The sequence below is a fragment of the Daldinia vernicosa genome (genome assembly GCF_022497035.1).
Source record: "Daldinia vernicosa strain CBS 139.73 unplaced genomic scaffold F5Y00scaffold_26, whole genome shotgun sequence".
NCBI lineage: Eukaryota > Fungi > Ascomycota > Sordariomycetes > Xylariales > Hypoxylaceae > Daldinia > Daldinia vernicosa.
Genome location: NW_025953942.1, coordinates 283,326 through 306,863, shown reverse-complemented (window position 1 = coordinate 306,863; position 23,538 = coordinate 283,326). Strand labels below are relative to the sequence as shown.

The 23,538-nt window shown below is 46.8% G+C and overlaps 9 protein-coding genes across 9 annotated transcripts; 3 read left to right on the top strand and 6 right to left on the bottom strand.

Annotated features, from left to right (window-relative positions):
- Positions 1 to 162: 162 nt before the first annotated feature.
- On the bottom strand, positions 163 to 1,018 carry F5Y00DRAFT_262569 (putative RHO3 protein; the record flags this gene model as incomplete). Its single annotated transcript, XM_048011399.1, has 3 exons — positions 163 to 638; positions 759 to 859; positions 960 to 1,018. 3 exons carry the CDS (start codon positions 1,016 to 1,018, stop codon positions 163 to 165), a joined length of 636 nt encoding a protein of 211 aa, XP_047864403.1.
- A 1,604-nt stretch (positions 1,019 to 2,622) lies between these two features.
- Positions 2,623 to 4,036, top strand: F5Y00DRAFT_86314 (uncharacterized protein). The gene has a single exon (XM_048014265.1). The coding sequence runs from the start codon at positions 3,120 to 3,122 to the stop codon at positions 3,945 to 3,947; it is 828 nt and encodes a 275-aa protein (XP_047864402.1). The 5' UTR covers positions 2,623 to 3,119; the 3' UTR covers positions 3,948 to 4,036.
- A 2,360-nt stretch (positions 4,037 to 6,396) lies between these two features.
- Positions 6,397 to 7,318, bottom strand: F5Y00DRAFT_238411 (uncharacterized protein). Its single transcript, XM_048007966.1, has 2 exons — positions 6,526 to 7,318; positions 6,397 to 6,439 (listed from the first exon to the last, which is right to left on the bottom strand). Exon 1 carries the CDS (start codon positions 7,149 to 7,151, stop codon positions 6,594 to 6,596), a length of 558 nt encoding a protein of 185 aa, XP_047864401.1. The 5' UTR covers positions 7,152 to 7,318; the 3' UTR covers positions 6,397 to 6,439; positions 6,526 to 6,593.
- Positions 7,319 to 7,804: 486 nt separating this feature from the next.
- F5Y00DRAFT_238409 (uncharacterized protein) lies at positions 7,805 to 9,480 on the bottom strand. The gene is made up of 2 exons (XM_048007965.1): positions 8,816 to 9,480; positions 7,805 to 8,763 (listed from the first exon to the last, which is right to left on the bottom strand). Exons 1-2 carry the CDS (start codon positions 9,179 to 9,181, stop codon positions 8,068 to 8,070), a joined length of 1,062 nt encoding a protein of 353 aa, XP_047864400.1. The 5' UTR covers positions 9,182 to 9,480; the 3' UTR covers positions 7,805 to 8,067.
- Positions 9,481 to 9,714: 234 nt separating this feature from the next.
- On the top strand, positions 9,715 to 12,038 carry F5Y00DRAFT_86295 (cora-domain-containing protein). Its single transcript, XM_048014264.1, has 3 exons — positions 9,715 to 10,481; positions 10,539 to 11,167; positions 11,223 to 12,038. The coding sequence occupies exons 1-3, from the start codon at positions 9,891 to 9,893 to the stop codon at positions 11,608 to 11,610; spliced, it is 1,608 nt and encodes a 535-aa protein (XP_047864399.1). The 5' UTR covers positions 9,715 to 9,890; the 3' UTR covers positions 11,611 to 12,038.
- Position 12,039: 1 nt separating this feature from the next.
- F5Y00DRAFT_270204 (RlpA-like double-psi beta-barrel-protein domain-containing protein-containing protein) lies at positions 12,040 to 12,743 on the bottom strand. The gene has a single exon (XM_048012585.1). The coding sequence runs from the start codon at positions 12,615 to 12,617 to the stop codon at positions 12,144 to 12,146; it is 474 nt and encodes a 157-aa protein (XP_047864398.1). The 5' UTR covers positions 12,618 to 12,743; the 3' UTR covers positions 12,040 to 12,143.
- Positions 12,744 to 14,324: 1,581 nt separating this feature from the next.
- Positions 14,325 to 16,939, bottom strand: F5Y00DRAFT_238407 (uncharacterized protein). Its single transcript, XM_048007964.1, has 2 exons — positions 16,202 to 16,939; positions 14,325 to 16,124 (listed from the first exon to the last, which is right to left on the bottom strand). The coding sequence occupies exons 1-2, from the start codon at positions 16,241 to 16,243 to the stop codon at positions 14,517 to 14,519; spliced, it is 1,650 nt and encodes a 549-aa protein (XP_047864397.1). The 5' UTR covers positions 16,244 to 16,939; the 3' UTR covers positions 14,325 to 14,516.
- Positions 16,940 to 17,455: 516 nt separating this feature from the next.
- Positions 17,456 to 18,819, top strand: F5Y00DRAFT_86280 (ATPase, V1/A1 complex, subunit E). The gene is made up of 3 exons (XM_048014263.1): positions 17,456 to 17,647; positions 17,758 to 18,266; positions 18,357 to 18,819. Exons 1-3 carry the CDS (start codon positions 17,615 to 17,617, stop codon positions 18,505 to 18,507), a joined length of 693 nt encoding a protein of 230 aa, XP_047864396.1. The 5' UTR covers positions 17,456 to 17,614; the 3' UTR covers positions 18,508 to 18,819.
- Positions 18,244 to 20,992, bottom strand: F5Y00DRAFT_238404 (uncharacterized protein). Its single transcript, XM_048007963.1, has 2 exons — positions 19,552 to 20,992; positions 18,244 to 19,493 (listed from the first exon to the last, which is right to left on the bottom strand). Exons 1-2 carry the CDS (start codon positions 20,785 to 20,787, stop codon positions 18,870 to 18,872), a joined length of 1,860 nt encoding a protein of 619 aa, XP_047864395.1. The 5' UTR covers positions 20,788 to 20,992; the 3' UTR covers positions 18,244 to 18,869.
- Between the last annotated feature and the right edge of the window lie 2,546 nt (positions 20,993 to 23,538).

The following is a 23,538-nucleotide window of genomic DNA, read 5'->3' as shown; positions in this document are numbered from 1 at the left end:
ACAAGTTCGTGGTGCTGCGCCCGCGCACAGCGTTGGTGAATTTTCATTGGCACTCCAAAAAAGAAAAAAAGGGATATTCTCCTAATCCCAAACTCCTGCGCTTGTCCAGGGCCTGTAGAAGGAAATTCGTATCGAGTCGGGTGGCACGGATTCGTACTAATCTTACATGACAGTACATTTCGAATCGCCCTCGCCGCTTGGTTTGACGCTCAGAGCCACTCGAGCAGCCTCGGTGAATGCCTCATTGACGCCTCGATTCCTCATGGCTGAGCACTCGAGGTAGCGCATAGCCTTAATGCGCCGCGCAACATCCAGGCCTTGGTTGTAGTCGATCATGGGCTTCTTTTCTCTTTGGGGACCGTCTGTTCCGCTCGCAGCAGCATCGTCTTCTTCCTCGTTGTTCTCTCGCAGATCGCACTTGAGGGCCACTAAGACCAGTTTCACGCCAGGACAATTCTCCTGGATCTCGCCAACCCATTTGCTCTCCACGTTTTCTAGCGAGTCTTTACTATCGACACTGAAACAGAGTACAACCACGTCCGTGTTATCGTAGGAGAGACTTCGTAAGCGGTCGAATTCTTCTTGTCCGGCAGTATCCCATAATGATAATTCGATGTGCACGTTATCCACAAAAATATCTAATGTCTAGTTAGTAAAAGCCGACGCAAAAGCCGATGCAAAAGCGCTCTGATTATGTTATCATGCCCTCCTTCATCCTTCCATGTTTGTGCTGGAAATGCCTGAAATATTAGACGTACCGTGAACGTAGTTTTCGAAGACCGTAGGCTCATAAACTGTCGGGAAATATCCTCGCGTGAAGACGTTCAGTAAAGATGTCTTTCCGCAAGCACCGTCTCCCCTATTAGAAATATTAGTGTTTGTAGGCTCACAATAGGGTTTCGGCGCATAACATAGGCACGCAATGGATATGACCAATAACCAAGAATGGGTAAACTTACAAAAGAACCAGCTTACGCTGTACTGTCTTTGATCCTCCTAATCCGCAGAGCGACGGCATCTTGACTTTGTCGCGGGACTGCTAACACGGTATAGGTGTAGAAAAAGCGTGGTTCGATCCAAGAAAACAAAACAAGAAAGGGGGCAACTCGAGTTGATGATGTGATGCGCCTAAAACGTTGCAGTGCAGATAGGGTGTGCTTTGTCGATTGATTGGAGGGTCGGTGGTATCGGAATTGAATATGCTGATTGAAAAAGAACACAAAATAAGAAAAGTCGAAAACCGAAAGGACGTCGCAAGCCGTGAAGTGAAAGAATATGTTATTAGGTACACGTCTTGTCGGAGATGGAATGCGGAAGAGGTAAAGTGAAGAGGTAAATGTAAATTGTAAATTGTAAATTGTCGCTAATCTTGAATGACTTAGGTAGTAGACTTAGGTACCTCTTAGGCCTACCTAAACTTAATCGTGCCTCCCAAGTCGCCTTTGAACCTTGGCGGAAATGAAGTCAGAAGAGTAATCACAAGCCTCAATCTCCTCAATCTCGCCGCTAAAGGGGAAGTTACCTAGTGGGTTAGTATCTGCTGTGGCGTTAGCGGGACAGCGGATTCACGGACCACTTTGTGGATCTTGCCACGCCCCATCGGCGCTAAATTTAGGTAAGTACTAGGTACCTACATGTAATCAATTTCGTTGTCAATTTCGCATCTCGGAGGTAGGTACGACACGACATGATTACAGGTTTCTTATTATAATAATACTTCATTCTTAGTATTGATCTGAAAGATACCTTCTATTAATACTGTTCCGTAACTCGGAATGATGTTTAAAATTTGGTTTCCATATACTTAGGTAGTTACTCTATTCACATGCCCAGGAATGCCACAGGCTGAAACGCCACGCTTATACAAGCATGTACGGATACCTGGGTACCTCTTAAATGCGTGCCCATTTACAGATCACGGCCCCATACCTTAATAAAAGGTACCCAACCCAAAAAGTGCCTATATTATTCCCCGTACAGTAGGTCCCTGAATGATATCAAATCCGATTTTACAAATTTACTACCAGATAGATAGAGATATATAAATATATCGCTATATAATCCTTTGATGGCCAATCCCATGACTATAATGTATAGTTCTTCCGCTCTTTAATACTACAGCCCCAATGGCGCGGGTCGATAAGCGCTATCATGAGGATCTTCATAAATTACATAGCATGCCAACTCATTGGCCACATTCTGCCCTGCGATACAACCGAAACTCGAGGCTTACTGGGTTTGCCGTTACATTTAAGGATTGATAAATTATCGGTTCGCCTTATCAGCTTACATTACTCCTTTACTAACCGTCCTTTATTAGCCCTCGAATAAGACGTGTGTGTGGCTTGACAGTAGACAGTTCTGACTAGGTATTTTATCTTAAAATCTTAGACTTGCCAATCCGCTCAATAAGAACCTTATAACCAAGACCTTTAATATGAGATACTTGCAAGTAACCGCTGGGCTAGTTATCTACAAAGGCTCTTAGTGGTCTACCAGAGGATAAAGTCGAGGACACGTATTATAAGCCATGTCAGCAATTAGATAATTACAAAGGAGCAGCGTGGGTCCCTCTTAGAATAAGGACGTCGAGTTGTCATTGTCCGTATGGCGTGTCATAAATGATGTGGAATGTAGTAATAAGAGGTACCTAAGCCACATTTACACCCGGCTCATCTCAGAATCCCCGTGGCTCACATTTCGGACATATGATATGTCCATCGTACCTAACTGCATACGCCTCAGTTAAATAGATATCATCCTGATATGTAATTGCGCGATAATATCCCAAAGAGTAATTCGCATCTCGTCGGCCGACGGATCTTATCAAGTCAAAAGAAGCTCAACTTTAAGAATCAAGGTTAAACAACAACCTAGGTTATCTCAAGTATTTAAGCTCGATTAAACACGGGATGAGATCCGAGAGACCTACGGGCTAATTCGGGGACACCGGATAGCAGACCAATAGACGTAAACGTTATCATCATCATCATCATCGGGGAAGCCGGAGATCTGACTCGCGTTATCTGTCAGTGTCTTTCAAGCTGCAATTAATCTAACCTACACAATTCATACGGATTTACGTCTGGTTCTTCATATTAAAATCCAGATATTCCACAATGCTAAAGCATATGAACAGACCCCGGAAAACCAGGACAGCAACGAGTACTCCTACTCCTGTACCTCACATCATCACCATCTCCCGCTGTCCGCCGCTACCCCTGGAAATATGGACGCAGATCATGCGTACGCTGGTCCACAGCGAGGACTTACCGGAACTTTGGGCGGGCTTGCGTCTACTTTCCCATACGTTGAAGGCGGCGCTCGAGACTGCCTTCGTGGATGAGCACCTGTCGCGGCTGCGCGGGTGGCTGTACGTGGGTGATCCAAACCCACTGGTTCCGCGGCGTTCGTGGGGCGGAAGCGGTAATAATATAAAACGCATCATATCTCTACCTCTGGTACTATCACGGTTATCATCTGACCGGCAGCGCGCGTACTTCGTATCGCTGCTACACCGGGACGACCCAACTTTAGAAATGAGTCCGCTATTCGCCGAATGCGGCGATGATACGGTGGTAGCGGAATGGCTGCGGTCGGCTCACGGGGTTCCGCCGCCAGGCGGCCGCGCCACCGAAGCACGACTGCGATTGACCATCGGCCCAGACTGCGAGTGGACGCACTGGAAACACCACGTTATCGACAGCGATAGGTTCGTAGTCGAATCGCAGAAGATTATCTTGGAGGATACTTACGAACGTGAGAGTAAGGACGGAGGTAGTGGGAACGAGAGAAGAGGGAGAGGGAAGAAGAAAGGGAAGCCGGCGCGTGCGATTGGGCTCGAAGTTGATCGTACTAAATGCGAAATCTCATTTGAATGGACTACCCTGATTAGCTCCTTGTTCGCTATGCCGCGTAGAACGTTCGGTGAAGCGCTCCGGAGCTAACCATTTCCTAAAATCCGACTTTAACACCAGAGCTGGCCTACCGACTTGAATATTTAAAAGGTAACCAGTTTCCAGGAACAAGGGCAAAGTAGAAGACTTACAGTTGAAATGTATATCGGTGGTACTGTTGTTGTAGATAGGTAATGATATAAACGCCGACCTTAAGCCATCTCAACATCTATCGATAGACGAATATCGTGAAAATACACACAAAGTAGTACGTTGATCCCATCCCATCAGTTAAATCTCAACAAGCCAACGTGAGACGATGTGCCTAAGTCATATGTCTTGTTACCATGTAGGCTACTAACCCATCAACTGCGTATAGTTCATAGAGACTACAATATATTCTTATTGAGCCATAAGATGTCAACAGCCGTCAAGGACCAATACAAATTGGCAAGAATATATGGATCAGTAAACCAGTATTCAAACATACAAGCTCACTACGATTGTAGCCATGGATTTCGTCCCCGGTTTTGTATACATTCTTGCGATTAAGAAAGGGGTCGTAGGACTTTCCGAGGGATGCACCCCAAACCAACGTGAACTAACTATTTCGATATATATGCCGGGTCGAGTTCTGTGTGAGTGTATTGGTTCTTGTGCACTTATTTAGATACATTGGCTGATTCTCGGCACACTGTAAAACCCCTTTCCTGCACCCCTTGCAGACGATCTAGCCCGTACAACATATCTATAAAAGCACCACTACTTTGGGAAGATAGTAAGTTTACCTAATAGGTGATTATACCTAGAAATGTGAAGTGCCTACTCCTTTCATAGTCTTGAACTCTGGAGCTTCTTTAGTAAACTTGAAATACCTAGTTAAGATGCCTACCTAAATACCTAAGGCATATATCAAGATAGATTTCGCATCAGAAGGGGTGCCGCTCACTACGTCAAGCGACTCTTATGCCTCGGAAAGGCCTTTCTACCGTATGCTAATTACAGTATACATATAGCATAGCTACGTAATGGCTTACGGGTCTTTATTTATGAAGGCACCAGGCCTAATATATAGTACATTCCTTTGCCCATCGTATGCACAGGAGATAGTAGTAACTCCATTGTGTAGTAACCCCATTGTGAAACCCACGGGATTTTTTGTATGACGTGCGTTGACGATCTTGATGGCCAACGCAGTTAAGTCAAATCCAGCTATTAAGCTACTGGACTTTTACCGTGATGAGCTATGGGCTCATGAAGTTGTGCCAGCACAACCAATGGCGGTCGATAACGCTCTGGCTGCAAATCAAACGCTTCATGACATGCCTCCTGTGGGGGAAAAATGGATGAGTAAGTAGATCAACGAGTAGACGAAGGCATAAGCACGATTCCGTCAAGTGTTATAATTCATAGCCCAGAAGTAACAAAAATCGGAATAATCTAAGAATCATTAACAAGCAGCCAGTGGTTGGAAGCCCAAATAGATACCCCTTGGAGAAAGCTAGAAATATGTGCACTGTTTCCACAAGGAGGAAATAACAATCTATACAACATAGTGGCCATACTATTGTTATAGAGGAGAGTCATCCCTTTCGAAGTCTCAGGTTATCGAAACTGTAAAATTATTGACTACCTAGTTAAAGCCAACTCGTCCTCTAGTTTTTTTCAAGTCGAAGCCCCCTTTGAGTTTTATTATGTACCTAACTTATCTTCATGAATTATGTTCACTTGTTCTTGACGTCTTCTATTGATGCCAAAATACAACCGTACAGCATATCTCAGATATTTGCCCATCCACCTTAGCAATTATCCCTCATTACGAGTGCCTAAGGTGTTTTTTTCTCTGTCAACGGTCTGGGACGAAGTTATTCAACTTCTTAAACCTAGGTTACCCTGAGAGATATAGAGAAGCTTCATGAATAACAATTAGTGTCTTGACGTCTTGACGTCTTGACGTCTATACTCCTTTCACATATAGTGCACTGGAAAGACCAAGAACAATCATTACTCAAAAACGTCACCAATTTCTCCGTCTTGAGCTCTTATAGTAGTAACACCGTAGTCATATACTTGAATAAGAATCTTTACTTCTTAGTGATAAATTGTTCAACCCATAAGACGGCCTGTTAGTGACCATGCTGTATGAGGGCTATTCCTTGAAGATGTTAGCTCGATTTGAGCCGCCTTTATGTAACCATGATCATGTCGTCGCCGCGGTCCCCCAGCCACAAGTCCACTCCTGTTACCCCTTAGCCTTGACACTGTCAACAGGTAGGTACTTAGTGAAAAGCCTGGACTTCGTGTAGCCACCAGCCTCTATCCTTGATCTGATTGCCAATACCAGCCGCCTTAAACCAGCCGCTTTAAACCAGCCGCTTTAAGCCATAGATACCTCAGCAACTGACTTCCACTAGGGCACAAGTTTTCCTTTCTTCACCAGGCATAAATAATTATCTTCCTGCAACACACAACATCCATCAGGACTTGACAACCATTATCCTGAAGGAAACAAAGACTGTGCAACCTCCTATTTCCAGCACGCAGTAAGTATTTATCTATCTAGAGTTCTATTTTGATGATATCATCATCATCAGGATTACTGAATCAAGAGAAGCTGATCTCCAAATAGGACTTGCTACAAGAAGCTGTTGCCGACACCAGACGACCTCACCCCAAAGCCCAAGATCCATCTATTCATCAATCTACTACAGCAGAATCAAGATGGACAGGTCTGGCCCCTTCAATTCCACCATCGAGGCCAGCGGCTTCCTGCTCTCGCCCCTCCGCGTCGGCGCTCCGCGTCCCCCCGCTTTGCCTATCGTGACCTTCTACCCCGGAGGCTTCCTCTGGGAGGAGTTCTACGTGCGCAAGCCCATGATCGATCACATCGTCGGAAACGTGATGAACGGTCTCGACTTCGAGGTCGACTTCTGTCTGGTGGTGACGCGCCCCGAGATCCAGCACACCGTCAGTGCTTTCACTGTCGTTGTTCAGGCCGAACCCAACACGAACATGGTGTCCGGCGAGCCCTGGGGCAAGAAAACCATCTACCGCGGTAGCAAGTGGCTTTACATCGTAGACCAAATCCGCAGCTACCTCCGCGATGAAGGATTCGGCTTCGTCACGGTTGAGATGCACGAGCGTGGCCTCCGTCGCGAACGCATCGACCCCATCGTCATGGGCGACCCATGCTTCGATATGCCATTTTGCGATTGGTTCAATCGCGGAGAGGGAAAAGTCTACGAAGATGTGCATAACATCTGCACTGACGACTTGCGCGTCGGCATCCACTTGCGCGATATGAGTATCCGTGACGTCCAGTGGGTCCACCGCCTTCCTGGCGGCCACTTCCACGCTCTGGTGATGGAATTCGACGGCGGTCTCGACGAGGAGCTCTGGTGGCCTCTCGAGGTGAAGATCCGAGAGCGCCTTGACAATGAAAAGAAGGTGGATCTTACACGACTCCCGGTCATCTTCAATTGGCGAATCCCTGTTTATTAAACCCGAATCAGCCGGTCGAGTTTCTCTACCCGTTTGTACGAACACGTGGCATTCATCGTCTGAGATTCGCGAGTTGTTAGGGCCTACTTGAAAAGGCGAGGAGGTGGTACGTATGTAAGATTCATACACAAGTCACCCACGAAAAGCATCATCGAAAGCAAGAAAAAAAGAAAAAAGAAAAAAAAAAAGGGAAAAGGGAGGAAGGTCGTTGTCGCGATTGTTTTAGAAGCAAAGCTGAAACCTCTTTGCATTCACCTTGCACACGAGGAACCCGGTTCGCTTCATCATTCAACGCACTGTAAGTCGTTTGCATTAGGAGTATGAATCTTATTATGACGAGGAGCATACGAAATGGACAAGTATAACTACTATAGTTAGGTCTTACTGTTAGTAGTCAAATATAGTAGCTTCTTTCTAATCAGTATGGTTTTGCGTTGAAGTTGAATAATCACCTATGTTTTGTTCCGAGGAGACGGAATCACAATATCTAACTTATAATACAGTAAGCATCGAGGTGGTCATAACCGCCGGGATACATACGAAGATCCTGGGGCTTCGATCATCCGTATTTTAGATGTCTCACGCGACTAACAATTGTTTTTAGGTTAGGTAGGTACGGAAAGTTCTAACCTAGACCCAAACTATATGTCCAAGAGTTGTTAAACGAGGATTAAGGGCCAGCCATGCGAGCCGAGTTACCTCGAGACATCATCCCAATGATATACTCATACTCATCCTCGATTCCAGCTGTTGGGTCGCGAATGCATCTGAGCTGGGCAGAGTACATTCTACCAGTCTCATCATTACTAACATACTCGGGCCAAGTCTGATAAGCTCCTAGGATATAAAGTAGCCTGATCATAGTGATATTGACTTTGCCAACGTGAGGCAAGGTTTCCGGTACCGCGTCGCGGAAGCTCTGAAGGGTAAGCTCCCATGTCTGATCAGGAGATAAACGAGCGCCGCCTCGAACTAACCAGAACAGCTTTTGGATTTTTTCATCACTGTGGGGTGAGGTGAATAGGGAATCCGGTATTCGAGTATCTTTGTGGACTTGTAAAAAAGTGGACTGAATTGATCGATTGCGGAACGTCCTGAGATAATATCCGTTATGTTCCTCAATCGCTCGGAAGGCAGCGTAATCGTGGAAGAAACAGCGGCTCGCCTCTTGGGAATCCACTACGTTGGAATCATCTTTTGCCATGATGTTGGCTGGGTTATCCGGATCTCCCCATATTCTAACATGCTGGAAGTGAAAAGGCTGGTCGGTTCCGGAGCGCTGTGCCTTCGCAAGTCTTCGAACATAAAAGTCCCAGGATTCAAGAATGAAGGAGATGTTGGTCCATGGATATTCCAGGAGACCGGACTTCTCAGATTAACAAATATAGTAAATGGAGATATAATAGGCTTGGGCTTACTTGGAAGTCGGGATTGCCTTCAGTAGGGCGAGTAGAATCGTTTCTATCGCCAACACAACCAAACCAGGCGTCCCAGGTAGGTTGGAAGGCTACGATGAAAGTCTCACGTAGAGTAGAACGGCCTGATAGGAGGCGACCAATAAGAGGGCTAGAACGAGGCAAGTTGACGTTTTCACTATACCATAGAATACGCTCGAGTATTTCTAGCGGTATCTTCTCAAGGTATGATGCTTTCGATTCACGAGATCTTCGAGATTTGTGTAACTTTGATTTTCCGACGGTCTTGGATTTCTTCTTAGGTGTAGCGACGACAGCCTCGTTACCAAGACGGCGTTTGCCGCGGACTTTGATAGGAGTTAACTCCATTGATAAGGATGTGAATAGTAAAAATTGGTTAACTTGAGAAAATCTCGACCTAATCAATGAGGAGAAGATTCGCAAGGTGAACCCCTAACAAACTCGGCTCGACTAAAGTTGACATTGGATGTATAGGTGTATCATAAACCGGGTCCAAAATGATAGCGCAAGAAGCTATTCTTGTTATTTTTTATTATCACAAAGAAATTAGATATTTAACTAAGAGTTGGCAGTTCCATGATAATGTGCATACATTATATGTAGACCGCAGTGCGGCCGCTTATTAGGGCCGACGATGAGGATGAAGATGTTGAAATAGTGAGTAGGTACCTAGGTACATGGATGTTACAAACAACCTACCTATCTTATCAGCTTATGAGGAACATCTTCGGATAAACTTTATACCACCTGTGTAAGCCCCACCAGTCCCAATCAGCCGGAATGGATACGGAATACTGGGCGGACCGAAGTTTTTTTTTCTGAGCGGCTTAAGCGGGTCTAATGATAGATATCAATTCTTATCGCACGTCTTAGTTCAGAAGCTACACTGCGATAACTTCAAATGGCGTATTCCAACTTTTAGAAATTATCCACATCTATACAGATATCTATCTTTACGTTCTTTTATCCCACGTATGCTATTATAAAACATACAATGGCAAGATACTCGGTTCAGCTTTGGTAACCCTCTCTCTTCTGCTGTAAGACGACCCTCATAATGGCGTCGCTGCATTTGCCGGTTCCCTCTTTGAGGCTTCTAAGATTTCTTCGCCTACAATCGGAAAATCTGAGCTTCTTTAGCCCCAACCATGACCGCGCCGTTAGAATAGGCCAGCCTTTGCGCAGGATATTATGCACAGCTAGAAAGAATCAAAGAAGTTCATTACGACTGGGGACTACGGTAGAGACCTCCCAGGATGCGCCATTACAAGCTGGCATGTTGGATTTGGATGCGCTCATACAAACCCGATGCTACAGAGCCTCAAGAACAGTTCGCCAAAAGAACCACCCATATTTCTGCTCGAATATAGGCCTTCGGTACAGCTCCTCGGGCAAACCGCCACCGCCTCCGTGTCCACCGTCTTGGCGAGAGAGACTTTGGGGCTTTGGATCGAAGAATCCCAAACCTTTAGAGCCAGACGATTTACCCGATGTAGAAGGCGCCGATGGCACTTCTATGTTTAACAATAGGCGCCAGCTCAGCCAAAAAGCGGCCTTAGAACCAATGCTACGATGTACCGAAGTTGACGAGAACGGAAATGTCATACTGGTGGATGGTGAATTTAAGAAGAGCGAGCTAATCGCAAGGGTTCGTCCATCCTATTGATATCCGATAGCTGTTAACTGCGTAGCTAACTCGACATAGTTCGGCTTGTTGCCTCGTGATCTACGAAAAATTGACTCGTCCAACCTACCACACATCCTCGTTCGACCGACTGCTATCCTGCTTAATCTTCTACACCTCAAAGTTCTCATTAAATACAATCGCGTCTTACTGTTCGACGTATATGGCTCCAAAGCCTCTTACCCTCAGTCGGCTTTCATGTATGACCTGCAGGGAAAGCTCCAGCAGAAGGCATCTCCTGGGAATGGAGGTCTTCCCTACGAATTTCGAGCTCTGGAAGCCGTCCTTCAGTCCGTTACTCAAGAGTTAGAAGCCGATTTCGAAGCCGTCCGTGACCCGGTAATCCGAATATTAAGCGAGCTTGAGGACGACATTGATCGGCACAAGCTACGCATCCTCCTCGTACTCTCTAAGCGGGTGAGCACTTTCGTGCAAAAAGCTAAGCTTGTCCGTGATGCTATCGAGGAACTTCTCGAAGCCGACGATGATTTAGCTTCGATGTATCTTACAGAGAAAACACGCGACATTCAACGAGAACTCGACGATCACACCGAAGTTGAGATGCTGCTAGAGTCGTATCATAAACTCTGCGATGAAATCGTACAGGAAGCACAAAACTTAACATCGGGTATTCGAAATACCGAAGATATGTAAGTGAATGACCCCACTGCCTAGGCCCGTAACATTAAGCTGACAGCAATATAGTGTTCGGGCAATTCTAGACGCAAACCGTAACTCTCTCATGCTCTTAGACTTGAAGTTCAGCGTTGGAACACTGGGCCTAGCCATGGGCACCTTCATCGCTGGCCTTTACGGCATGAACCTCGAGAACTTCATCGAAGAGACGCACTGGGGCTTCGCTGTGGTTACAGGTGTTTCCATGATAATATCTCTATGGGTGTGCAAGTACGGTCTAGACAAGCTCAGAAAGGTCCAGCGCGTTAAGATGCAGGGCGATGACAGGAAGAGCTTAGGACCTGATTATCATTGGTTCCACGACGAGGGAAACGTCGGTCTTTTAGACCCCCGGAATCGCGAGATGATAAGACGGCTTAATATGAAAAAGGATCAGGCTGAGAAGAGGAAGCGGTAGTAAGAGGCTGCCGGGACGATATGCTATTAAGGGGTCACGAGAATTTATGTTCTCATCAACGACCCTTATCTATAGAAGCATTCTAGGCGCCATGGTAAGTTGGCATGTTCTGCAGTACGGTAGGTAGGTTCGGGGTCTACAACGCGTGTATTAGACTCTAGAGCTCAAAGGCATTCTCGTCTCTTCTCATAGATCTGGTTGGGCATCTGTATACCCTTTATAGACGAATTAAATCAGCCTGTCTCCGTTGACTTCCGATGGGTTCTTCTTAGCATCGCAATAACGCTGTTGCTATTGGCATCTCACGGAAAGATATCGGATAGGTATGTGTATCGATGTATATGTATATATTTATGTACAATCTAGTCCTTCCTCCTGCTCGTAGCTAGTAGCGAATATGAAGGATCAACGAAAAAAAAAAGTTTTGTTTTAGTATACCAATCTTCCTCTCGTCCCGTTTCTAAACACCCATTCCCCTAAAACTCGCGTCTCAGCCAATTAACTTCTCTCACCAACATCTCGACCTTCCATCTTTACAACTCGCTCTCGTCGCCATCCTCAAAGTTGGCATACTCCTCATTCACCTCATCGACCAACTCGAGCCTGATCTCGCCGGCGCCCAGATCCTCCACGCGAACAGAGTTGCTGCCGGAGTATCCCCAGGTAACCTTGACGCGGCCCTTGGCCAGGGGAGCCAGCTGCTGGAAGACGGAGGGGCTGACGTCGATGGAACCGGAGGCGCAGGAGGGGCACTTGTCGACGACGGTGGCGGAGGCCGTCTTGCCGTTGTAGTGGATGTTGATCTTGCGCCCGCACACCTTGGCGTTGTTCGGGTTCGCGTCGTGCCCGTACTGCGCGGGCGCCAGCGCCACGATGTGGTCTGCTTCCGAGTTGTATTTTCCGCAGGCCCCGAGGCCGGGGGTGTAGTACGTCATGTCGCCCGAGTAGGCGAGGGCTTGGCTCGCGGCGGCGGCGAGGAGGAGGAGGGCGTTGGTGAAGGGAGACATTGTGTTGGTTTTTAGTGGTGGTGGTGGTTTGGTGGATAATAAGTAAGGTGATGTCTTTGGTGACTGATGGTGAGGAAACGTTGATAGGATGGGCTTCTATGTAGGTAGTTCTTGATCTGAGGCCGGGATGGAACTGCTGGTGAACAGAAGTCTAGACAACGAGTGTCCTATACGAAGCTATATATACTCATAACCTTCTCTTGCCGCTTGGTCATGTGTTTCCCTTACCATGTCCGCAACGCCGGATCTGTACGACTCTCTTCTTTCGACTCCATTCTTCAAAGATTAGATGCTAGCTTACCAGCTTACTCGTTGGCTAACTGAAGACAAATATGGTACCTAGTAAACCAAGACGAAAAGGGGGAAATATTGTTGACAAAGATCGTGAGTGAGCTTATCCCGCCTTTCCCCTAGATCAATATTGATAATAGAACTCTATTGCCGATAATTTCCATCGATGATCTTTAAACCGAGATACTAGACCGTCTAGATTTTGGTGTCTCCGGAGCTTAGTCTTCTGTGAAGGGTAGTTGGCTTACGTTACCCAAGACCGAATTACGATGTATTGGAGATAGTTAACTGTCAGCGACGAGGACAAGGGCTTTCAAGATTACTTCGCTACAATATTGAATATCTCACATGACCTACACAGCTCACCAGGTAGGACTGATTTTCTTCCTCTAGGAGCGAGCTATCACGTTAGTCACATAGCCTTATAGCGATGATTTTCGTAGCGGCTGAGCGTCGACGGACTGGAACTGAACCTCGTGGTGCTTGAGGACTTTACTCTTACAACAAACCAATTGGTCGATTGGGCGGTCATAGATATGAAATATTTTGAGCTTAGAGGATAAGAAGGGGGATAATTATTATGTTGATGAGGTCATCCATCATAATTAAATCCACCGCCCAGCAGCAATTATCGACACATATTCCATCTTGAGCCGCAAGCGAGTAGGACTATTGGTTACGTTATCGCCTGTTGTCAGATTGCCATATTCTAACGCGATGCATCCTGCTTAGAAGAGATCCAGACTTAGGTACCTAAGGTCAAAAGCCTTGCCAGGTCCTAGGTCCTACGCTCAGCTCACGCCCTGATATAGGAAATGCGATCCAAATTCTCATCTCAAGTTGCTTTATTACCTACCTAGGTACCTGGTCAGCTTAACGTCAGATCTACTTATGAACATGTCGGTACTGGTTTGGATGATGACGTGAAACTAGTAGGTACGGGGAAATGAGACTGCGAATGTGGCCTCTCATTCAAATTGAGGCTTGCTTCATGTGTAAAATAAAGCGAAATATTCCCTTCTTCCCTTCACCTGCTTTACCAGGTTTCGAGTTAGAGGAATACGAAAATACGCCCATCAACAGCACGCCTCATACAAGCATAAGTACCGAATAGTGTTTGTCTCAGGGAAATCACCCGAGTGGCTATCTCGTGCCTTGCGTCCTGGGGCTGAAATCGATGCATCATGTGAGGCACTGCCTATATGTGCCGTGTGTAGTGTACCATGAGCTATTTAAATATAGGTATCTCCATATGTAAGACGGCTTTTTACATGATGTATCTAACTAACATGCCTAGCGGGGGCTGACACCATCTTTACCTAGGTACCTAAGGTAATGCCGTTCATATACTACTTGTATCCGTGTCAACCAGCCAAGGTTAGTTGAGTAGTCACTAACGGGAGAGATCGTCAATAGAAGGTGTAAAAGCAAGTTGATTCGCTGGACTAAGCATGAAGCATAGGTTAAAGTATTAAACTTCAACCTTGTGAGATGCGCTTAATAATTCTTCTTTGTCTCAAAAAAATGTTAAGGCTATCCTGCCTATGTCTATCATTTGCTCTTCCCACCCTAAATGCATGTATAATCTACCTCTATTGGAGCTCTTAATCAAACAGCATCGTCGCCTCTAGGACTTCTCGGCCGTGACCTTTGATTAAAATCCCTTCTCTCGGTGTCATTCTCTGGCTCATCGTAATACTGCCTCGCTTCACTTTCGTCTCCTGGTGAGCCGGCTACTGCCATATCTGAGCCGTTATCACGTTTTCTGCGCCACCACCTCAGCTTCCAAATCCCGCTCAGAGCATCTTGAACCCCAGCGCCTGCCGAATTCTTCCGCCGTATATGCTTTCGTGCTGTAAAGCCTGGGAATCCTGTCGACCTTCTCCGGCGACGAAAAATTCTCCTCGGGGATTCCCCGCTAGGCTCAGCTGCAGTTAGGGAAACTGTTGATTCCCCTGGTATTATCCTTGGTACTATCCTCCTATCACCCATTAACGGTGTATTCTCACTGATAGCGTCGCCGGGCACGGCGATCGATCGGGATTTAACGAATGATGGTCTCTGTGTATCCTGATCTTCTAATTCGTCCCATATCTCCGAACGCTCGTGCCAACGGCTTGGAAGTTTGTGACCCGGCGTGAGAGGCGTGGTCTCTATATTTGGTGCAAAAGTGTCGTAGGTAGCCGGTACAGCTTCTTCAACTAGGCCCACCGAGCTCGTATCCGTAGGGGACGATTCCTCTCCTTCCGTGTCCTCCACGAATCCTAATCCCGGTGTCAATGTTGACTGTCCAACAGCGGGCGGATGCTGTTCGTCACTAAGACGCCATGACAACGCTAGAACGCCGGAAAGTAGGATGACAGTACCCAATGCAATGAGTCCGCCGTGTAAAGGTGTAATGAGATCCGTCTGCCGAAAGTATATTAAACCGTCCAGAATAGCGATGATGTTGTAAACGCAAAAGACAAGGGGGTATAATACTGAGGTGGATATCAACTTCAATCCACGATGCAAATAATACAACTGGCTTAATGCCAGAGAAACTAGTCCAAACACGAGCATCCACGACTCCCAATGCACGAATTGATTGTCGCCGTCTGCGATTGTCCTAATAACAAGCTCGACGGCAGACTTGGCGAATAGAAGCGAGTGAGCTGATAGGATGCCGCTAATACATCCAAATACTAGACCGCGGGCCAGCCGAAACTTGGCGTTTTGTGAAAGACTGCTAAGGTGGTTGACCAGATCGATAACCACGGCCATTGAGACAACGAGTACACCTTGGAGTGACATCCAAAGGATAAAAGGCCATCTACCGAGCAGGTCCAGCAACTCTGGTAGGCTATGCGCCGGAGAAGGTATCGCGCCGAAAATCGCTATTAAGGCTGCCCCAGTACTGACGAGTGCGGTACCGTAGAAAGACCATCGCGTGAAAGGTTCACCCAATATCAGAGTCGCACATACCGAGTTGAAGACCAATCCGGCGGCTTGTAGGGTCGATAGAACTGGTAAAGGTAGGGTTGAAATTTGGATTGTACTCCCGATTATGTTGGAAAAGATGAACATGCCCATTCCTAACTGCCATCTTCGCCTTCGATACGCTGGTCGCTGAAATTCGAGCGGGTACTTTTCATCTTCGAGCATATGCGACTTTCGCTGTAGAGTGAGGCCGAGAGATTGAACGCTCGTGGATATTAAGCCGACCAGGATACCAATCTGTTAAGGGAGGCGGAACATGTTAGTAAAAGTAAAAGGAAAAGGCACAACGGATATTCTCAGGTAGTAAAACCTACCGCGATGGTGCCTTCGGGTGAGAGGTTGCCAAATATCCCCATTGCGATAGTTTTATGCTAGGTCATCTGCGATACACGCCAGATGAAAGAACACCTCGGCTGCCCATGGGACTGTACTCTTCAAGGACTTTAACCTGCCACGTTCAATCCGTAGTTGCGACAAAATAGGTGTAAATCGATACTCGAGTGCTGCGCGACTAAGGAGAGGACGAGATCACCGGATGTAGTCGTAAGGTGTAACGTTCGACACGTATCCAATAAGTCGCAGGGTTCGAGACCAAATTGGCGATGCGGTGAACTCGTTGACGCTGTCCAAGTGCAAGAGCAGGGGTATTGCTTAGGCGGTAATTCGGACAGGCTCGAAACTTGTTGAGTTGGCAGCTAACTTAGTGCTGTGTGTTGTCTCTCTCTCTCTCTCTCTCGGGTGAAATGGGACAAAGAGAAATTGGTATAATACGATATGAATGATTAGGATGATATGGTTGAAGTGAACAAGATATTATGTGTGATAGAAGACGAGAATGTACCAAATGCTTCGAAAAAAGAGACTTAAGGTTGTAGGTACGGTAGAAAATGGGAAAGTACCAAACTCTATTCTAAGGGGTACCTACACTATCAGATTATGAGGTAATGGGGGTAATTGATTCAATTTGGTCCGGCTGTTGTTGGGGCGGGCAGGAGCGGGCAGGGCGGGACAGCGAAACCTTGAAGATCTCTTTACAATTTTGACAATTTCCCAATTTTAACTTGTCTTGATCTGTCCTACATACAATGCCAGTATGTATGGTTTAGTCTTATTATTTAGTCTTATTATACATGCAGCGACAACGTAGTGTACCGTAAGTATCCATGAACAAAATACCTCCAGTCGACCGCATCAAGTGTCAGTGGTCATTGGTCAGACATCAGTGACAGACACGAGTCATTCTGCAGGGGCCACCAGACTCCAGGTTTTGCATCGCGGTACAGCGGTTGCTACAGTGGGGTTACAGCGGGTTTGGTTAACAGGTACCTACAATACCTTCGGTAGCTGCTTAGCCACAGGGGACTACTCCCTTAGTTCATCCCATCTCAACCAGGTATTGAACCTTTAGGTACCTGTAAAAAGTGCTGTGGCTGATGCCGCTTAATGGATACATATTATGTACATGCATTATGTAGCTCTAACATAACATAACATTCATATGTCACCGGATCAAGGTTCTATCAATTCATCCAACGTTGCTGCAGGAGAGCTATTGTGACCGGCCCGCTATCTCCAATCAACCTACGTATTGTGCCATCCGACAACTTTATTGAAAACTCGAGCTTACTTGAACAATACACTTGAACATACCTCAGCTGAGATATTCTCTAGCCTTGCTCCTCTCCAACCCCCCGAACACCAAATCTCCTCCTCACACTCCCTCCAAGATGTCGCAAGTCCACGCCTTGTCCGACGACCAGGTAAATAATTTCCTCGCCCACAAGCATAAGTAGCTGGACACGGCATCGGAATCTCAAGTTATGGGAGAATAAACGAATATACTAATGAACAATGTCCCCTCGCGAAATAGGTCGGGCAGGAGCTCCGCAAGATGACGGCCTTCATCAAGCAGGAGGCCCTCGAGAAGGCGCGTGAGATCGAGATCAAGGCAAACGAGGAATTCAGCATCGAGAAGTCCAAGCTAGTGCGCCAGGAAACCGACGCCATCGATGCCGCTCACGCCAAGCGCCTCAAGCAAGCCGCCATGTCCCAGCAGATCACCCGCTCCACCTTCGCCAACAAGTCCCGTCTCAAGGTCCTCGCCGCCCGCCAGCAGCTCCTCGACGACATCTTCACAGCCGCCTCCAAGCGTCTCAACGAGGGCACGAAAGACACCGCCAACTACCGCACCATCCTCAAGAATCTACTCCTCGAGGGCCTATACGACCTCTTCGAGCCCGAAGTCCAGGTCCGCGCCAGAAAGGCCGACTACGACATCCTGAAAGATGCTATCAAGGAAGCCGAGAGCGAGTATAAGAGCAATACGGGTAAGGAGACTAAGGTTACGATCGACGAGGATAACCCGTTACCCGAGGAAAGGTGAGTTGTGCTGTCACTGTCTGAATCAGAGGGTTCGGTGAAACCAGTGTAAGATGAGATGGCACGCTGACGACGAATTATCACATATAGCTCCGGCGGACTATTTATTGTAGGTGGCCAGGGCAAGATCGAGATCAACAACACCTTTGACCAGAGACTGCTACTCCTACAAAGCAGTGCCCTCCCCGCCGTGCGAGAGGCGCTGTTCGGCAAGAACCCCAACCGCAAGTTCTACGATTAAGCAGAGAACCTCGCATCGATGTTTAACTTCACTCATGAGCGCTAACACAAAACACATGTCAATAACGCTGGACGTCGGCAAAGCAGAGAAGGGGACGGGCAGAGTATTATGCTTAGGTAGCGTTATACTATTCTTCCCGTCTAGAGGGGTTTTTTTTATAAGGAATAGTCAGTCGCGTTTTGGGCACGGAATCTAGAGCCGTGCTATTATTTATTGATGGTGCTCACTAGAAGGCTGCTTGCTGTATATCATAAGGCGTTGCAGGAACGTCGGCATCAATAAAACACCAATTTATCCTCTATATTACCAATAGCTAGTCGTACAACACTCATGCCATACTGTCATCCGTTTCCTCTTTCATATTAGCTCACCGCAGCGGCAGCATTGTTCCGCTCCGCCTTCTTCTGAGCCCAGTTCTTCATGAATGCCCGCTGTTTGGGTATATTGGCGTCCTCTCTGGGTTCTGAGTCGAAGATACTTGTCTTAGGTGGCGGCCGCGTGCGCACCGCGTATGTTAATCGCTTAGCTACCAAGTCGATGGATGCCTTGGCGACCTTCCGGGAGAGTAGAGTGCTATCGTGAATCTTATCATGTATCACTTTAAGCTTAAACGTTAGGACATCGATGTCGGCATCGAACTTGCGAGCTGCGTCCTCCGTACTACTTCCCGAGTGCTGCTGCATAATAAAGCCCGCGTTGCCGATGACGATGTCTAGAAGCGTTATTAGCGCCCGTAGGTCCTCGAAGTTGGTAGATGCCCCGACACGGAAATCACTCGAGTCAAGCCGATCTATGACACGAGCAAGCGCTAAATTTTCGTCGACTGGTCTACTACCCAGCTCCCGGTCCTCGAAGAGCACCACGGCCGCCATGCGCCGGCATAGGTCGAGGAGCTTGGCGGTAGTTTTAGGCATATGGCTGATAGGGACGGCCTGATGCATAGGCTCGTCTACGCTCTCGTATAGATAAGAAGATATTGTCTCGCACTTGGTAGATATTAGTTTGATTGGTCGCAGACGTATAGAAAAGGGGGCTAAGACTTACAGTTTCGTTCCATTGGGATGTACTCAACTTCGATAATGCCGTGACGAGAGCTTCCATCGCTGCGGCATGCTCAGAACGAACCGTCGTACTCACAAGGGGATCGAGTCCCATCCGTAGTAGCAGTTTAATAGCCCCTATTACATTCTGCGTACTCATGTTCGGGGCTACGCGCTCTAATAGTTCAAGGAAAGTCACCAGACCTGACCAATCTTTTCGAGGATACGGATCTTCCACTTTGGGCAAACTCTCAAGCTTAGAGTTATTTTGGCCGCGAGAGTACTTTGGCCCACCTAATCTTTCGAGCATAGAGTATAGTCGCTTCTCAGTGACGAGACGTTTGATGCTATCAGGACACAGAGCCACAAGGTTGCGGTACTGTATGCGCAGCTGGGCGTTCCTCTCGGCGCAGACCTCGTCAAGGATCCATAGGAAAAGTTCATCCGGGAGTGCCCTACCCTTGGAGGCGATAGCATGGGGTAAGCCGAGAATGACGGCTTGATCTCGCGTTCGCGAGTTAGCGAGACATCCCCAACACCCCTTTGCCGCCTTTTGCGGGAATGGACTCCTAGGAGGTTTGAATAGGGGCTGTTCGAGACTAAAGAAATAGTATAGTCGCTGAGACCCGTCGACTTTAGTACGGTTCATAGCCCTCATCAATTTGTCACCTTTGGCGTCCTCCTCGTCATCCTTAAGAAGTTCCTTAGCTGTCTTTTGCAACAGCGTTGGGTCATTTTGCACTTCTGTTAGAATTTGACCGTTCTCATCATCTTCTTCGCTCTGGTTGATGAGCTCATCTGCTATTCTAGCACTCTCATCTGCCCGGTCAGACTGCCGAGCATGGTTGATTAAGTACTTGAGGTCAAATTTATGTTTAGGCTGTATCGTCAATGGTGATTTCAGTAGAGAAGCTGGATTAGGGGCTATCCTCTTCGCCCTAGGCGTGGAGGTTAGATTTGAGTCTCTTTCGTAAGGCGCAGGACCTTTTTTCCGTTGGATGAATGCAGATATGGACTCCAATGAGTCGTCCGAGTCGCCGCCCTCATCGTCGGACCCTTTAATTTCATCGGCCCGATCACGTAGCTTCGGAATGGGTTTCGGAGGTGTCCTAGAGGATGAGAATGAATATTGCAGATCCCGGGCCGGTTCTGACAAGGAGGCCGGCTGGGATTCAGAGTTACTACGGCTGGCACTTTTGCCGAAGAAGCCTCTAATATCCCGGTTCCGGGACATTGACATGCTATATGCAAATATGTTGGTACGACAAGCTTACGATGGATTTCATCGATACCGTTAGAAACAACATGGACATATGGTTACAAAGTCATAGGTATCCCGTTCGGCTCTAGTTTGATACTTGGTGGGACGCTTGAGAGAAACGCGTCGTAAAGATTAATTTGATGTGGGGCCCTTCTCAGACGTGTCTGTGAACCTCGGGACCTTGATTCGAAAGTTGAGGTACTAGAGACAGCGGAACAACGTTGAACCCTTTTAACCCGGATAATGGTACTTAGGTACTTGTGATGCTTACCGATGTCCTAAGGCAGGTTAAATCTTGGAACCTCGTCGCAACTAACCTAATTAGGTATGTTTATTGGACAGTCCCAATGTTACGGTAGCTAAAAAAGGGAAACTGGTTCGGGGTAAGGAGAGATCCACCGGATTTACGCTTGGCGGGGTTCGGGTCGGTTCCGCCTGTTGCAGTTCCAAGATTGTTAGCCTTTTTTGTTGTCTGTTAGTACGCAAGCCGGCGCATCAGCGCATCAGGGGTAACAGGGTAAGAGCCTAATCCCTTAACCTAATGCCCTTCACAATCTCTTCCTGACAAAATTGACAAACATGCACAACGATTTAAGGCTGCCAAGGCCTGCGAAGTGATACACATGGTAGTGCATCATCTACTACGTATTCCGTACGTTCGCCAAGTTGGAATAGGGGTATTAACACCCCACAAACAGAATGCATCCACAACAATACAGCAGCCTTGGTTTTTTATTTTTGCATGCCTAATTGATACGAGTTTAAACTTCTAGCTTCTACCTAAATAGAAAGATGGGCTCTTTTCATCCTATTTGTCGTACGGCGTTTAAGTCTGATACTTGATTCGCTGAGTCGCTTAAGCTGTGAGGCTGTATACGAAAATCTGTGCTGTTTTAAGTTGATACACGTAGAGTCTACTAAATAAGACTCTAATTTAAGAAGTTGAGAGATGTAGAAAGATGGGGAGCTGAGCGGGAATCTACGTCTGCTAATGTAGGTACGAGGTATGTATGTGCGATGCACGTATATCTATTATGTACTCCACGGATTTCGGTTGTAACATGACTTCGGTCGAAAAGGCTGACGGCAAGTGACGCAAACGCTTATCAAACGTTAGCTCCATTGCTTCGCCACCTTGATAGTGTAATCTTATTCAGATCAGATTATTTCGTATGATGTTCTTATATAATCGGAGGCTTAGAGGTAACGAATAACCATAGCGGTACAACCCGAAGTGTTTTACTTCTTTTTTTAACGTTGCCTCACAGACCTTTGCAGGCTTTGCTGCTTTGGTCGGAAGATATACTTACCAGGCACGTAGATGTTACAACAAATCGTAAACTGTATCTCGTAGGACTAGCTGCAACGCTACAACGCTATAGCGGGTTAGGAAGGGCTAGGCTGGACTAGATCCGCCATCTCGGGCTTGCTCGGACTTACAATAGGTAAATATGAATTAGGATTGTCCGAATAATACAGTGGATAATAGGTAGGGTAGGTACTTATGCTGTACAGTGTTTCATACGGATGACCAGGAAGACCTTAATTTGAGCTTGACTCGAGGCTCATAACACAAAGCACAAAACACAAATACATCCTATGTTCTTTGCGCATTTTTTTTCCCTCTCTTTGACGAAACACACCTACCTAATATATTAGCAACGTCTCCTAGGAGTAAGCGGAGGGAATTGATTGGTTAAGTCGTCGAGTCACAACTCCTGAAGGATCTCTCACACCCCATCTGTGCCTCCGATACTACTTGCTAGATGAATCGATGATGTGCGTCGAGGACCCTTGTCAGACGAATGCACAACCCATGCTGAGTAGTATGTCAGTATGTAAAGAGCCTAGCTATTGTTTCGATACTGCCGTAGCACATTTAGGGAACGTAGGGAAATGTATGCCAGTTCAACATGCAGCCTAAAAGCCCAGAATAGGTGTATCTTCCTTTGTATTACTGTCACCAGATCACTAGATGTAAGCCTAGCCACTCGGAACGAGAACTTCGCCATAGTAAGTAGTGCGAAGGATACTTCTCATCTTATAGACGCAACAGAACTAGCCATTGATAGCTCACGCATGGCTTTTTCTACCAAGGCGGAGCCTGTATTGAAATCATGCTGCCACTAAGAAGCACGTATATAAGATATACGTAGGCTTGTTTCCGGCAATCCACAGGAATAGCGCGGATCTAATTCGTGGCGCGGGAGGCTACGGACAAATCGTTTGTCTAACAGGTGTGGTGGAAGTGAAAATGCTGATACTCTGACTCGGAATAGGGGATACACTAAAGTGATACTTGAAGGATCATTTACAACTATCCACGCCGCTGCGCTGCAACCGTTTAGCGCAAGTTCTAGGGGGACAAAGAATTCGGAGTGCTACCGAGGGGTATTCACCAAATTCAGCCTCAAGAAAAGGGAAAAGAATGGAATGCTCTGCAGGTCAAAGGACGCGTGCGCGGGGAGCCCTGTAGCGGTTTTAATGGATAAAATAAGAGGGATGTCTTGGTTAAATTCTCAGGTCGAGTCAACCTCATTAAGTCTTGGTGGTTATATTCCGTACCTAGTGAGATTTGATATCATTCAGTTGAATGTGATCCAATACAATGGCTAGTTATTTATTCCATTGCTGACTTCAGAAACTAGCTTGATGAAATACTAGTTAGATGCACAACTGGTCCAAGAGATTTCGTCCTGCTCTGAGGATTCATAGCCTGCATAACGAAAG

Excerpts from the sequence above, each read along its gene's own strand:
- F5Y00DRAFT_86314 (XM_048014265.1), top strand. The coding sequence starts at position 3,120 with ATGCTAAAGCATATGAACAGACCCCGGAAAACCAGGACAGCAACGAGT.
- F5Y00DRAFT_238411 (XM_048007966.1), bottom strand. The coding sequence starts at position 7,151 with ATGCACATCTTCGTAGACTTTTCCCTCTCCGCGATTGAACCAATCGCA.
- F5Y00DRAFT_238409 (XM_048007965.1), bottom strand. The coding sequence starts at position 9,181 with ATGGAGTTAACTCCTATCAAAGTCCGCGGCAAACGCCGTCTTGGTAAC. Across the intron at positions 8,764-8,815 it reads AAGGCAATCCCGACTTCCAA|TCCGGTCTCCTGGAATATCC; the intron begins GTAAGCCCAAGC and ends TAATCTGAGAAG.
- F5Y00DRAFT_86295 (XM_048014264.1), top strand. The coding sequence starts at position 9,891 with ATGGCGTCGCTGCATTTGCCGGTTCCCTCTTTGAGGCTTCTAAGATTT. Across the intron at positions 10,482-10,538 it reads AGAGCGAGCTAATCGCAAGG|TTCGGCTTGTTGCCTCGTGA; the intron begins GTTCGTCCATCC and ends AACTCGACATAG. Across the intron at positions 11,168-11,222 it reads ATTCGAAATACCGAAGATAT|TGTTCGGGCAATTCTAGACG; the intron begins GTAAGTGAATGA and ends ACAGCAATATAG.
- F5Y00DRAFT_270204 (XM_048012585.1), bottom strand. The coding sequence starts at position 12,617 with ATGTCTCCCTTCACCAACGCCCTCCTCCTCCTCGCCGCCGCCGCGAGC.
- F5Y00DRAFT_238407 (XM_048007964.1), bottom strand. The coding sequence starts at position 16,243 with ATGGGGATATTTGGCAACCTCTCACCCGAAGGCACCATCGCG. Across the intron at positions 16,125-16,201 it reads CACCCGAAGGCACCATCGCG|ATTGGTATCCTGGTCGGCTT; the intron begins GTAGGTTTTACT and ends CTCCCTTAACAG.
- F5Y00DRAFT_86280 (XM_048014263.1), top strand. The coding sequence starts at position 17,615 with ATGTCGCAAGTCCACGCCTTGTCCGACGACCAG. Across the intron at positions 17,648-17,757 it reads ACGCCTTGTCCGACGACCAG|GTCGGGCAGGAGCTCCGCAA; the intron begins GTAAATAATTTC and ends CTCGCGAAATAG. Across the intron at positions 18,267-18,356 it reads AACCCGTTACCCGAGGAAAG|CTCCGGCGGACTATTTATTG; the intron begins GTGAGTTGTGCT and ends TATCACATATAG.
- F5Y00DRAFT_238404 (XM_048007963.1), bottom strand. The coding sequence starts at position 20,787 with ATGTCAATGTCCCGGAACCGGGATATTAGAGGCTTCTTCGGCAAAAGT. Across the intron at positions 19,494-19,551 it reads CATCCCAATGGAACGAAACT|TGCGAGACAATATCTTCTTA; the intron begins GTAAGTCTTAGC and ends ATATCTACCAAG.